The sequence below is a fragment of the Cavia porcellus genome, unplaced genomic scaffold (assembly GCF_034190915.1).
Source record: "Cavia porcellus strain 051 isolate PalLab524CR breed Dunkin Hartley unplaced genomic scaffold, mCavPor4.1 scaffold_29, whole genome shotgun sequence".
Taxonomy (NCBI): Eukaryota; Metazoa; Chordata; class Mammalia; order Rodentia; family Caviidae; genus Cavia; species Cavia porcellus.
Genome location: NW_026947512.1, coordinates 38,391,849 through 38,407,809, shown reverse-complemented (window position 1 = coordinate 38,407,809; position 15,961 = coordinate 38,391,849). Strand labels below are relative to the sequence as shown.

The 15,961-nt window shown below is 33.7% G+C and overlaps 1 protein-coding gene across 5 annotated transcripts in view; it reads right to left on the bottom strand.

Annotated features, from left to right (window-relative positions):
* The window catches only part of Wrn (WRN RecQ like helicase), a 151,251-nt gene that overhangs the window by 40,852 nt on the left and 94,438 nt on the right, over positions 1–15,961 (bottom strand). For all 5 annotated transcript variants that reach the window (XM_063239798.1, XM_063239799.1, XM_063239800.1 and 2 more), the window contains 4 exons: positions 11,103–11,290; positions 9,107–9,281; positions 4,472–4,653; positions 774–875 (listed from right to left, as the gene is read on the bottom strand). In XM_063239798.1, the coding sequence (XP_063095868.1) occupies positions 774–875; positions 4,472–4,653; positions 9,107–9,281; positions 11,103–11,290 (647 nt within the window). The remainder of the gene's footprint in view (positions 1–773; positions 876–4,471; positions 4,654–9,106; positions 9,282–11,102; positions 11,291–15,961) is intronic.

Here is a 15,961-nt window from a genome sequence, read left to right as displayed (position 1 = left end):
TATCAAAGAGGAAGTCTGTATGGAAAGACAAAAAAGATGTCTCTTTATTGTCAACTATTCATAATATATAAATAATAAAAATTAAAAGGAGAAATGAAACTAAAAAAATTCCAATAGTGCTTAATGATTATAATAATTCTATGGGGGATATAGACAGAGTTGACCAACATCTAACAATCTACCTTAAAATCAAAAAGTGAGGAAAAAATACTACTATAAAATACTTATGCCCCTTCTGGACCAAATAATATGGAATTCATTTGTTACTTATTCAAAACAAGGGGGTTCAAAAAGTCATTTACAATCTAGATTATGTCTGACAGACCAAATAATTGAAAAACAGCTGGTAGTGAAACATCAATCAGGACATCCATCATCAACGTCTTCATCATAATATTTCATGGACATTTTATTGAAATCATACCACCCACAGAAAAAAAAAGAAAGGCCAACATTGCAAAGTGTGTTGTTTAAACAAAGACAATAATGCAAAAAGAATTCAAAGACTACATACTACTGTCCAGACTGTAATATTGTGTTAATTGAATATTTTAGGAAACATCATACACAGAAAATTTCCTGTGATATTATTTTATAAAAATTAACAAAAAAATGCGTTTTTGGTAATCTTGTACTTACATAATTGAATTGGTAAGTGGTTAAAAATTCAGGACATATGTTATATAATGCTCATTCAAACTACTCATAATAAATAACAAGACTTTTTTCTTGGACCCATGCTATCAATTGATATAAAATGCAAAAATACATACTGCCGCCTACATCTGTTGGAATGAAGATATTTTTCCATTTTTGCCACCATCTTTAACTTGTATAATCGAAACTTTTCATTATGTATCTCAAAAAAGCGGTACCTGTCAATTAAAAATATCACAGGATCATTTAAAACTGTTTGCAATTTTGCTATTTTTTTAATTAGTTTTTTTCAAAACCCACTCTTCTATCAACATTCCTTTTACATCCAGAAAGTTCTCTTGCACCCCTTCCCAGCAGTGCCTCCCAGGACACAGTTTTGGCTGCTTGCAAGTCTTCTGTTACCTAGGAATTATGACCTTTCCCCAGGAAATTATTCTCTATGACTAATTCAAAGTATCTATATAAGAAATGGTGGGTAAAACAGGCACCCTGCTCCAGCATAAGCCTTAATCTGTATAAACTCTTCAGAGGGATATTTGAAGACAGCATTAAAGTATCAGAATTAAGTTTTTCCTCAAGCATTTATACTGATGCTATGTTTTCGCCAAAATACTCAACATCTTTAAAATTTTTAAATAACATTAAAAATATGTGTTCATTTTTTAAAAAGTCAGGGCTGCAATAACTCATCCTGACTGTTCACTGCTAGTTCTCTATGAAGAAACTCTGTGAATCCAAATACTTTTGCATACTTTTCTAAGAATAAATAAAAATCTGGGTAGAACTGTTCTTCAGATATTACAAAAGTTTAAAAATGAAGTACTTAAAAGATCTAAGTGTTAACACTGATCCTAATCAAAACGCTCTATTCAACCTTCTGACTGATCAAAATAATCCCTGAACAATCCTCAGAGAACTCTAGGAATACCTAAATGATTTGTTACTCAGAAACATTCTTGTAATTGAACGCTATTAACTACCATTCCCTTCTATGTAACCTGCACCCCATCCTAATTTCTTCTAAGTGTTGAGTCTAGGTCCTAGGTTTATTATCTGCCTCATCTCACTCTTCCTGGCTCAAGGCAAATATGAGTTTTGGGGATTTTGTTTGTTTATTGTTTTTGGCTTTATTTACTGTGTTCTTATTTAGTTCACCTCTTCCTGAGATAGCATTAACAAGGAAAATAAATTCCTACATTCTCAGATGATCCTTATAATTGCTTTGAGTGACTTCATTTAAATAATCTCATCAGTATTCACATCACTTTTGAGAAAAAAACTGTAAATCGCTAAAAAAAGAAAAATTCTAAAAATAATAACATTAATAGAAATCAGTTAAACCTAGTTAACTGAATTGAGATCATTTTGCAAATCTGATCACCATATCTGTTCTTAAAAGGATCACTGTTATCTATCAGGTTTGACTGCTTAAGATAACAGAGCTGACAGCATTGGGATTTTGCCTGTGGTGTAGTTTCTGCAATAAGAAATACAAAATTATGCAACAAGGACTCCAAGAGTAGCTCAGTGGCAGGGTAACTGACTCTCATGGGGAGAGGCCCTAGGTTCAACTCCAAGCATCACAAAATAAATAGAAATAAAATTACATAACAGTTACATAACGATTCAACACATTTGTCACTGATATTTATCACAAAATACATTATCTAATGTATGATTAGTAACCATTAGTAACCATTTCAACTGAGAGTTAGTAATCTCACTTATTTTTAAACTTCATTTTTTTCTAGAAAAAGTTTATCCCAGGGATGACACAAATCCAGCTTAACAGCTTAACTGTCTACCTTGATTACCCTACAGTTTTCTTTTCTTTAGGACTGATATAAAAAAATAACTTATCTATATGAAAATTTCAAGAAGCTGGCCTGCCATACCCAAAGGTTTAGCAGCAACTGATCCAACCAACTTCAAGTCAGAAATACAGTTAGGCTTACAACGTTTGCATCTGCACTGAACATGTAAACTTTTTACTTGTGATTATTCTCTAAACAATAAAGTAAAACAATTACTTACAAAGCATTTACATTGTAATAGGTACTATAAATAATCTAGATATTATATACAAACAGTAAGTATACCATTTTATATAAGGGAATATCCTCAGAATTTGGCATCTCCGGCAATCCTAGAAGCAATACCCTGCAGATACTACAATATACTGACTATATGAATTTCTCTAGCACCATATATGATTACTAATCACTGTTATTTCTTGTTAAATCTTAATGAAACTATCACTTAGCATGCCCAGATAATCAGAAAATAGTTATCGATGAACCTATAAAGCCACAATAAAAAACTCAAGCTGTTAATGACTTCTTCAGCAACGAGGGTAATACACAAATAAGAACTGGTAGGAATCAACTTACACTTGCTATATCCCAGATTTAATAGACCACACACAGCTGTGTTATACGCCAATTATATTAAATTAATCCATAAAAAGCTTGATATAGACATTGATGTCAAAAAGGAAAAAGAATTTTTCTGTGTAAGGAGAAGATGATTTTACTGTTTTTAAGTTAATAAGCAAAAGCTACTGATCACTTTTAGAAAAAACAAAATTTATAGCAAATATTTTTATCTAATCAATTTCTATTATTCTTTCAGATACTTCCTAAACGATCGTATCCTCAATAAAGCCTTACCTAACTTTTACGACTTGGTAAAGATCATGTGCCATTATGTACTCTACTCAGTACATTTTCCTTCACAGCTCTTAAGTTTCAATTTTTTTATATTAACATACACCATCAAACATATTTGCATGATGCACTTAGTAACAAAATTTGATCACTTTAATTTTCAGATGCAAAAAGAGAAGAGTAAAACAAACCCTAGACATCCACAAATATATGATTTTCTAATTAAGATCTATCAACTCCATTATACTACGAATTCTACACTCAAAACTCACTGATGAATCATAAAGACAAAACCTGCACTGAGTAGGTATTCACTCATTACAAATGATATATCCACTGAAAACTTGAATTTATTCAGCAACATGAAGATAAATATTTTTAAAATAACCTCATATTGGCAAGTTACATGTATAGGTTTTTCTCTTTTCCTGATGTTTTTGTTCTCTAAGTGAAAGGCTGAATTGGTAAATTCTCCTCTAAATTTTTGCAAGCTTTCCTTTCCAGTTCTTTGATATTTCCTTTCTAATATCAAAGAAGTTAAGTGTCGAAAAATAGCTATTTAGTATGTAAGTAAAATAATTTCCCAGAAATTAAACACTTAACCAGTATTTTTATGCTAATCTGTTAGTACATGATAACATTATTCAGTCAATAATTTTTATAGTTTTATAGCTTTATAGTCAATAGTTGAAGAGAGATGGGATGCTCTCATGAGATTAACCAAGGAAATGAATGTAAAAGAGACTGGTAGAAAATCTTAGAATAAGTACTTATTATTGTAACATGAGAAGACTCAACAATAAACAATACTTGAAATAATTATGGTTGAAAACATATTACAACTTGATAGGATCTAAGGAAAAAATTTTGTTCACTGATATACAATATCAGTGAAGATTACCAAAGAATAGCCCTGATTTAGTTAATTCCACATACCAACTGAGCCAGGAGATTAGGTCATCTCCCCTTTGTGGCAGCACTTATCATAAACGTTTTCACAGATACCCTCTGCTTTTTGTTTGGGGTTGGATTTGGCAGGGGACTTTAAACACACTCGCAAATTACCTACATGTAATTTAGGACAGTGCCTTAAAACCTTTCATGGAAAAAAGAGAACTCAACAAGGTAAAAGCACTAAATGTTTTTACCTATTTAAGTTAATGTCTGCTGGAGCCCACAGTACATGACAGGAACTTGGAAGTCCATCTCGGCCAGCTCTACCAACTTCCTGGTAGTAGGATTCCATTTCTTTAGGTGCGCCATAATGAATGATTTTGCGAATGTCCGGTTTATTAATGCCCATTCCAAAAGCTATAGTAGCTATTATGCACTGGGAATAAATAACAACACAGTTTGACAAACTAAATATAGAACAAAACTTTCAAAAAATTAGTAATTTGTTCCCTCATGTTTCTGGCATAAAACTGAATTTAACATAATTTGATCTAGTCACTTATAGATTTAAAAAAATTATCTGCCCAATTTAAGAATTGGTGAACATAAAATGCTCTCTAGAAAAAGTAGTAGATAAAAGGGTATCTCTCTACAATTTGTTAATACATAACAAAAGGTTCTTAAACTGTGTATTGTATTAAATTATAACTTACATTACTATGAAGTTTTAAGTGTCATATCTGATTGCAGATACTTTATTCTAACATTACCCTAACAGGAAAATTTCTCACTAATGATGGTACAGTGAAAGTGTTTATCTCTACATATTTAAGATAGTAAAACTGATATGATGATATGATACGTATGACTATATAGAGATAAGATTTACATGATTGGGGAAAGATTAAGGAAGAATTAGTAATAAGTACACAGAAAGCTTTAAAAAAACTTATAAAAGTATTAACAATAAGAATACAAAAAGGCAAGCAAAGTAACCATAACACACCACATTATTTAAAGATAAAACACATTTATAGATTGTGTAAATCTCATATATTCATCTCATCAAAATATGATATAAATAAACTGAGAAGAAAGGTGAGAAATGCATGGACTAGGTGAGAAAAGGAGAGCGCAGAACGTGACAGTGACAGAACCTCCATCCTGCAGATTGCAGCAACAGATAAATGCCTATTATAATAGGAAAATATTAAAGTGACAGCAGCGCACACAAGTCACAGCGGGATACAGCAACAGACATCTACAGTCTCAGAGCTGGGATGGGAAACTGAAGTGGTGATGGAATCGGGCTGATTTCCATTGCAAACATGGCAGAACAATTTGCATGTATAATAAAAATTAAAAGTGCTATTTTGAAAAAGAGACATGCTAAGATGAACTAGAAGGACAAAGGAAAAGAAAAGGATAAATGAGAAAAAAAGAAGGAAGATAATGGACAATTAAACAATGCATGAGATAGGTGAGAGAAAGTTACATGAATGAACATAAGTAAAAGCTTTGAACAAAGAAAGTCCAGGCAATTTGGCTTTACTTAAGCGTCAGTGAACAACACAATAATTCTAACCACATTATTTTTATTTTTTATTTTTTTGATACTGGGAATTGAACTAATGACCTCAGACTTGCCAGGCAGGTGATGTCTGAGATATATCCCCAGCCTAAACATGTTATTTTTAGATGAGATCAATTCCAGACTTTATTTTCAAAATATCCCTGTGGACTTTCACGTATGAATAAAAATGTCTATCAATGTTATTCATAATTTCATTCTAGAAAGGAAATAAACTCAAAGCATCTTGAAACAGCAAGTGAGAATATAAAAGGATACAAAAAATGAAGATTAAATGCAATGAATGATTATAATGCTATTCTGAATCTAAATGTGGTTGGTTATAATAAGGTGAAATAAAAGTATATTGGTTATAATTTGGTGAAATAAAAGTATTTTATTTGGTTATAATAAGGTGAAATAAAAGTATTTCTTTTTAAATTATAGGATGAAAACATCATCATTGGGAGTTCACTAAGAGATCAGCTCTGCTTTTAGGTTCACACTAAAGTATAAGTAGACTCAAAAAAACCCAGGAAAGTAAGTATTTAAAATTCTGTAATTTATGCTATCAGCAATAAATAATGGCAAGCACTCAATTCCAAGAACACCGGGCTATTCTATGAGGATAATGAAATGTCTTTTCATCATCTTGAAAAAGTGTATGAGAACTTTCAATGCAAATGTGACACATGTGAGCCATTTAAAAAGGTCAATAAAAGACTCCACAGGACAAATTTAGTTATCAGCCTACGGTGGACCTTTCAGAATTCTCAATGACACAAAGTTCCCTACAACACATGTGCCATAGGTTCACCACCACTGGCCTGGGGTGAAATAATCAATATAAATCTATTAATCTTCATAATGTAACCAAAAATTTGTAACATCCTGTTAAGGGAAAACAGAGCAGCATATGTACAAAAACCTTTCTAGAAATTAGATAAAATTAAAGATCACTGAGAGGATTTTTTAAACCGTATTTCAAAATATTAATGTTTTAATGAATATTAGGAAGAAATTCAAATAAAGTAAGCCATCAAAACATCATCTGGATAAAGTTTACGCTCTGGTCATATTTTGGGAAAAGGTTTAGTTTACAATAATTAGTAATTTCTCAAGAAGAAATCAATGGTCTGTTAATGGCTTGAAGAATGGTCCCTATTAAGATTTAGTAATAACAGCTTATAAATTTTATCTATAAAACTATTCACAAATATGACTAAAATCTTAGGTAGTTATGAAATGATTCCTATCTGTGGAAAGAAGAGGAAGAAAGAATAGCTGTTTCGAGGCAGATAAGCATTACAGGATTGATTACGCCAGGTGCATTTTATAGACACAATATTGAAACATACTTAGAAGTTGTTTGCACAATGCTGGCTTGAGGTGGATAACAACTACCCGCCACACGAGGGCTGGCCAGATATAAACATGCCAGTGTTCAGTTAAGTTCATCTCCTCACTTAAGAGAAGGACTGCTGCACAGATTCCAAGTGATTGTGTGATTGTGAGGCAACGCTGACAATGTCAAGTTGCCGATTTAAATCTACTCATGACTGGAATTCAAATCTTCACAGATATTCTCTAAGACACCCATGGAACCAGGTCATCGTTTCAGAAACCTCAGCTCCGGTACTAATCTAATAATGTCTCCAAAACTCCTCCCTTCTTCACATTTTCACCTCGACCTCAGTCCCATTTAGTGCTGCCAGTCTGTTTCCACAAGGTATGACTAAACCCACAGTAAGTGTTTAAACACAAACAACTTATGACAGTATGAAAAGATGAGAGTGCCACTAATCCCCCTCAAAAACTCCTCCTTGCTTCCCACACTCTTATCCCATGACTCTTGCCATTTTCAATAGCAGCTCCATAAGCCCGCATTTGTGTTTCTTTTCATGGCTGCCTCAATGCCTTGAATCTTAACAGTGATGGCAAATCTGGCAAATAAAAGCATTACAGTGCCTCGGCCTCCACCTTCTTTATGGGATCTGGCCCTGTATGACTTCTGGCTCATCCCCAAAGTCAAAACTACTAACATAACAGGTAAATGTTCAAGCCCACTATAGCATAACTGAAGGTGCTCACAACAGACGACATCCAGAACTTAAGTGTGTTGGAAGTGATCAAAAGTATTTGAGGGAAACTGATGGCACCGTGCTTTTCACTGTAACAAATTTTAAAACTTGGTTAACATACTCTCCGTATTTTTTATTTTGCCTCCTACAGTCATAATCATCAAGCTCAAAAACATAATGGAGTAGCCAATAATAATATTTATTTGAACTTTACTCTGTGGCACCTGAAGGACTATAAGGTTTCTGGGAGGCCTGCGAACTGTTTTTCTTCACACCAACTTTGACCAGAATTACTCGACTTTAATCTGCTCTACCTGTTAGATAAAAGTCCAATTAGATTAACAATTCCAAGGCTAAAGTAGTTAAGCCTTGCCTGCCTCTTTGCACATTTTAAAGCTACCCATTCCCTGGCCAACTAACTCACTTAGCATTTTTCCTATGAGTCTCTAACAGCGTCACACTTCCTCTTCACCTATGTTTATACCACTTCTACTCCAGTTTTCCCTCCCCGTTCCTAAAACACTGGTAATTTCCTATGCATTACCAGACCACATTCTACACCTGCTAGCTCACAGTCTGCACCAAGTAGACCACAGTCCCTGCCTGCTAGTCTGTCTTCCGAAATTCTACAACAAATTTTGTTGTCCTTAGCACCTGACTGGCCTGATAAAACGGACAAACTTCTTCTTTTTTATTTTGGTAACAGGGCTTGAACTTATGACTTGGAGTTTGCCAAGCAGGAATTTAACATTGCTGAGCTAAACTACTGGCTCCCAAATTTCTATTTATACATTCTAGCTCTCTCTGAATTTCATTTTTCTGGATTGCACAATCTACCTCAACAGAACCAGTGCTCCCTAAGCCACAGGTACTATTTAAATCAGTCTGCAATAGTTTATCCTACATCTATCTCTCATATTATATACCAATCCCCTTAATAAAGGGACTGTAGCACACTCAACCTAATGAAAACTGCTCTTCGTTTTTCATTTTTTGTGTTTTTGAGACAGGGTCTCACCATGCAGTCGAGGCTAGCTTTGAGCTCACTTTGTAGCCCAGACTGGTCTTGAACTTGCAACGATCCTCCTGCCTTAGCCTCCCGAGTGCTAGGATTATAGGAGTGCGCCACCACACCCGGCAAAAAAAGTATTTAATAGAGATGTGGTAAAATAAATATTTGAGAAATATTTACTCTTCTACAATCGGGCAGAAAAAAGGATGACAACTGATGTTTACACCTGAATTTCATCTCTCATGAACCTGTGATGAACATCTTTCCTTGTGCCAGAACTCATGCCTGCATGGTAGGTTTCACAGGCTAAATTCAGTTTCCTAAGTTCAGCAGTAACTTGTTCTGTCATTTTTCTGGAAGGACAATAGATGATAGTTGGACCTTCAAATTCCCATTCAGAGCTATAAAGAAAAAAAGAACAAGAGAATAAACATAAATATTACATGTATGCTTTAGACTTCAGTTTGAGCTTTATCTTTTCTTTTCTTTACTTTTTTTTTCTAGTTTTGAGACAGGCTCTCACTATGCAGTTCACGCTTGAACTCACTTTGTAGCCCAGGCTGGCCTCCAACACTCAGCAATCCTCTTGCCTCAGCCTCCCATGTGTTGGGATTATAGTCATGCACCACCAGTCTTTTTCTTTGTCCTTTTCTTTCCCTCTCCTTCTTTTGTTTTCCTTCCTCTTTCTCTTTTTCGTGGTTTTTTGGCATTTCGGGGATGGGGGCAGTGACTTTGTTTTTTTAGTATTGCACCCAAAGCCTTTGCATTCAGCTAATTTCTCAGCCTACTGCTTTTTGGTGGTGTGTATGTGTTTGTTGGTTTATTACAGGGTTTTCTGAGTTCCCCAGGTGGGACTTAAACTTTGTGCCTTGGCCTCCCAAAATCACAGACTTATATCACCATGCCACACCAGGTTCTCTTTCTATATTATAAATAAAAGACCAAAAGAAAAAAGCATATAAAATGATATACTTATCAGCATAAAAATCTAAAACATTATGGAGAATCAAATCAACTGGTAAGCGCCAAAACATGTGAACTTAAGTTTTGGTTCTAATTAAAGGCAAAACTGGCAAGAAGTTTTAGAATAAAATGTTATTTAAAAAAAGAAAAGAAAAATATATGCATACTTTTGGGAAGGCATATACTAGATTTACAACCACTCTACATATACAAAAGATAGAAAAATGTATATTTACATAGGAGAATGTATAAAATGTGTTACACTAGTCTTATTCATAAAGATGAATGCCTATAGCTATTTATAAAATGCTAGACTTCTTACAAGAATGATTGCTTTTAGGTTCAAAAAATATTTACTAATCTTGAGGCTATGAATGCTATAAAATATACTTGTTAGAATATATACTACAGAAACTTGTGCTTTCTATTAAAAGTTTAAACAATGATTTTCATAGGTTATTCAATAACTCAATATATTAACTTACAAAAACATAATCATTTATGTGAACAACATAAGAAGACTACATGATTTTAGACACGAAAAGTTTATTTAAAAGCATGTAACTTTTGATCCAATTTCAATTTTAGGAACCTACTTTATAAAAAGCGCTTGCCTATCTCCCAAAAGACACATGTACATAAATATTCAGAACAAAGCTATAATACTGAAAAATAAATGTTCAGTTTATGTACCCTTATATTCTGAAACACTAAGTATCTTAAAAATTAAATGTTCATAAAAATCTTTAAGGACTATGGTATAAGTCATTCAAACTTAAACAGAGAAGTAAACTAGGCAATATTTTTATTGTGAAGAGTCTTGCTAAATAATCTACTCAAGTTTCAATTACAACCAAATGGGTCTCCAAAGTAAATATTCATAATAAACAACTTAAGAGAGTTAAAAAATTGTATTTTTAAGTGTACAACATCCTATTTTTGAAAAGCTGTTAAAAGAAAAAACTGCTTACATACTTAGTAACTCACTAAACTGTGTAATACTATACTTGAAACGGAACAAGACAAAATTCTGAAATATGTTAAAATATATTTAAAGAAAATAAATAGGGTTTTTGGGGGTGGGGGCGTTGAGACAGAACCCTGTTATTTTCCCTAGGCAGGCCTTAAACTTGCTGAAATTCTCCTGCCTCAGCCTTCTGAGTGCTAAGATTATATACATATAGCACCAGATGAAATAATTTGAAAAAATAAAATAAAAAGTTTTCTAAAAAGAGTGAAATAGTTACCAAAATTCTTACTTTGTTCTTTTGACAAGAAATGGCTGTAGATCTTGAAGAATATTCCCTGTTTTTCGTCCAACTTCTAAATACAGATTTGGTCGATCAAAACTAGTACAGGTAATCTGAGGATTGTTCAGTTTCAAGCAACGTATAATATCTTCCTGGATTGAAGAACTTGCAGTAGCAGTGAGAGCAACTATTGGAACCTGAGTAAAGATAAGTAAGTAAGTAACTCAGAACCCAGAGCTTAATTCCAAGCATTGCTTCTGCCTTCTTAGGAAGAATTTGCTATAACTACAAAAAATGCACTGTCAAAAATACAAGTTTACCATTACTCTTTTAAAAAATTAACAAAAAAAGTCCTGCATTTCCGACTTCTGAATATAATCTTCACCTTCCCTCCCCCATTACTGAGGCTTAAACCCATGGGCCTGCCCACACTAGGCAAGTCCTCTACTACTATACTATATCTCCAGCCCAATACTTGCTTTCTAAAACTCAGCAATCATTTACATAAAGCAGGAAGATCCACAAGGCTGTTACATGCAATTGACCTTATCTTATTAAATTAAATCTACTTATTACTAAACATTTATGTCTTATGTTTTAAAAATCTAGGGGCTCGGGATTTAGCTCAGTGGCATAAGCACCTGCCTGGCAAGTATAAGTTCATGAGTTTGATCCCCGGTACAAATAAATAAATAAGTATCTATAATTTACATATTTAAAACTAAAAAAGAACTCCATGACACATTGTACTGGAAATCCCAGAAGTCTAACACAGGAAGAGTAAAAGATGTTAGGGAAAAGAAACAAATCATTTATAAACATAAAACCATTTAGAACCTCAGCAAACTTTTCAACAAAAACTTTACAGGCCAGGAGAAATTGGAGTTAAATGTTTAAAACCCTGAAAGAAAATAACTTTCACTTAGACTAAGAAATTCCAGAAAACTATCAAAATTGATGGAAAAATAAAGACTTTCCAAAACAAAAGAGAATCTTCAGATATTCATAACCACCAACCAGCATTTCAAAAGTTTAAGGACTTCTTGGACAGATAATGAAACGAATGAGGCCAAAAATACTAACAGAATGAATACATCAAACAGGGGAAACAGTTAACAGAAAAACAAAGGAAATCATCAATACAAAAATAACACAATGACAGGAATGAGTCAATAACTTTAGTAACAAAATTCAATGTGAATGACCCCAATTCTCCAAACAAAAGACACAAATAGAATATCAAAACATAAAACTCAGTGGTATGCTGCATTTAAGAAACACATTTACTACAAAAAGAAATTCACAAACTTTTAAACATCAAAGCCGGGCATCATGGAGTATGCCTGTAATTCCAGCATTCCAGAGTCTGAAGCAGGAAGACTGCTACAAGTTCAAGGCCAGTCTGGGCTGCTACATGACTTCAAGGCCAGCCTGAACTACACAGTAAAACCCTGTCTCCAGAAAAGCCCAAACAATATAAAACTATAAACATCAAGTATGAAAAGCAAAATTCCATGCAATGGGAGTCGTAAGGCAAGCAGGAACAGCTATCCTATTTTCAGACAAACCAAAACTGATCAGAAGAGGCAAAGAAGATCACTTCATCCTGGTTAAAGGAACAATTCAACTGGAAGAGATAAATAAAAATACATATGCACCAAACACCAGGACATCCAACTACATCAAACCAACACTATGGGATATAAAAGATCACAAAAACATTAGCACAATTACAGTGAAATACTACTTTATGCCACTATTACAAACAAATAGAACAACCAGACAAAAAGATCAACAAAGAAATATCAGAGTTGAACCACATCTTTGAAAACATTGACATAATATATATCTAGAGTTCCACCAAACAGAATGTACATTCTTTTTAGCACCACACAGAACTTTCTCAAAAACAAACTACATACCAGCTCATACAGCATGCTTAAGTACAAAAGAATCAAAATTACTTCGCATATACTATCAGAACATAGTGTATTGAAATGAGAAATCAGTGGCAAAAGAAATCACAGAAATTATGTAAACACATAGAGATTAAACAATACACTCCTTAGTAATCAATGGGTCACAAAGAAATCAAGAAAAAATTAGTTTCTAGAATTAAATGATAATACTAGTAAATATAATAGAAATTATGGGACACAATGAAAGTAGTCCTAAGAGGAAGTTTATCCTAGTGAACAAATCACAAACATAGAGCAAACTCAACTAAATTACTAAAGATGTACCTTAGGGTCCTAAAAACACAAAAACAATCTAAACCCAAACCTAGCATGAAAAAGGAAATTTTAAACATCAGAGATGATATTCACACTTTAAAAAATACAATCAACGAATCAAAGTGCTGCTTCTTCAAAAGAATAAAATAGATAAACCCTTAGCCAAACTTAGCAAAACAGTAAAACCCACACCAATGCAATTATAAATGAAAAAAGAAAAAACATTGTAGACACCATCGCAATCCAGAAAATTATTAAGAACTATGTCAAAAATTTAGAGCATCTGGACAAAACTGATACATTACTAGGTACATATGAATCACCAAAACTGAACCAATCAAATAATAGAGAATAATATTGAGGCCATAAAGCAAAAACCTAAGAAAAGCTCAGAACCAGACAGATTCGCCACTGAATTCTACTACAACTCTAGGGATGATCAAATGCCAATACACTTCAAACCCTTTAATGAAATTCAAAGGTAAGGAGTATTGCCAAAATCATTCCTGGAAGCAAGTATTACCTTGATTCCAAAAGCAGATACAGACACAAATGAAAAAAAGAAAGCTATAGACCAATCATTTAATGAACAAAGATGTAAAAATCCTAAACAAGAATCTGGAAAACAGAATACAAATCAAAAATTCACATTTCATGACCAAGTAGCCTTCACCTCAGGGATACAAAGATGGTTTAAAAAACGTAAATCAAGACATATAACATCACACAAAAAGAAGGCCCAAAATGAAATGATCATTTCAACAGATGCAGAAAAAGCTTTTGACAAAATCCATTATTCATTCTTGATTTTTAAAAAAGTAATTAAAACGGGATTAGCAGGACTTTATCTCAATCTGATAAATTCTATTCATGACAAACCTACTACCAACATTGTCTTAAGGGGGGAAAAACTGAAAACTTTACCCACAGCAATCAGACAAAAGAGAGAAAGAAATAGGGTACGTGCAGAAAAGGAAAACTTCAAACTAGCCTTATATACAAGTGACAATGATCCTTTACAGAGAATAATCAAAAAAATCCACCAATAAACTCATAGATCCAGAGAATAGATCTGAAGGATCTATGTCAAAAAATCAGTAATATTCCTGTACATCAATAACAAACACTGAAAAAGAAAACAGGAAAATAGTATCATTCACAAAGCTTCAAGAAAAATTAAATACTTAGGAAATAACCTAATGAAGGAAATGAGACTGCTATAATTAAACCACAGTACTCTTTACAAGGAGATCAGAGAAAATATAAAAATGGAAAGACAGATCCTGTTCCTGAATTGGCAGAACCAATACTGTCAAAATGAACATACCTCCAAAACTAACGTATAGATTTAATGCAATCCCAATAAAATATCAACAGTTCTCGACTTTTCACAGAACTGGAGAAAGCAGTTCTGAAATTCACATGGGAACAGAAGAGAACCATAGCAAAATACAACCCTGGGCAACAGGAGCAAAGCAGGAGGCATCACAATTCTAGACTGTAACACACATTACAAAGCTATAGTGATTAAATAACATGTTACTGGCACAAGACATACACATGTGGATCAATGGAGTAGAATACAAGATGCAGAAACAACCTCGGGCACATTCAAACATCGATCTTTGACAAAGGGGCCAAAAACATAGAGCGGAGGAAAGACAGCCTCCTCAGCGAATGGTGCTGAGAAAACTGGCTAACCACATGCAGAAGACCGAAATCAGACCCCTATATCTCACTACGTACTAAAGCAAAATCCACATGTGTCAAAGACTGACATATGAAAACAGAAACACTTCATTTGCTGGAAGATAAAATAGGTAAAAATCTTGAAAGCACAGATAAAAGCTTTCTGCGTAAGAAAAAACATTAAGAATCAACAAGTGAGACTATATCTAATTCAAAACCTTCTGCACAACCACCAACCAATAGAATGAAGAGACAGACACATGGGCAAAAAAAACTTGCCAGCTGCTCCTTGGATCAAAGACTAACACCTAGGCTACATAAGGAACTCAAAAACTAAATCCAATCAAAAAATAGGCAACTGAAATGAATAAAATTGGTCTTCATGGTACATGCCTATGATCTTAGCTCTTGGGAGCTTGAGGCAAGAGGACTGTTATGAATTCAAGGCCAGCCTGGCTACACATTGAGTTCAAGGCCACCCTGAACTACATAACAAAACCCTGTCTCAAAAAAACCCAAAATAATAAATAATTTTTAAAAAGAAATGAACAGAAACTTCTCATACAAGAAAAAATGTTCAACATCTCAATTCTTCGAGAGGAATTGAAAGAAAACTGGATTCTATCTTACTCCAGAAAGGATGGCTATCATTAAGAAATCAAATAATAGGAGCCAGGGATTTAGCTCAGTGGCATAAGCGCCTGCTTGGCAAGCGTGAGGTCATGAGTTCAATCCCCGGTAACACACACACAAAATAGTCAAGATAATAAATGCTGGTGAGGCTGCAAGGAAAAAGGAACTATTCTATCATGCTGGTCGGAATGTAAACTAGAACAACCATTAAAGAAATCAGCATGGAGATGTTTCAAAAAACTAAAAACAAAAGTTCCATTTGACCCAGCTGAATTAATGCCATCATATCACTGGGAACATTCATACCCATGT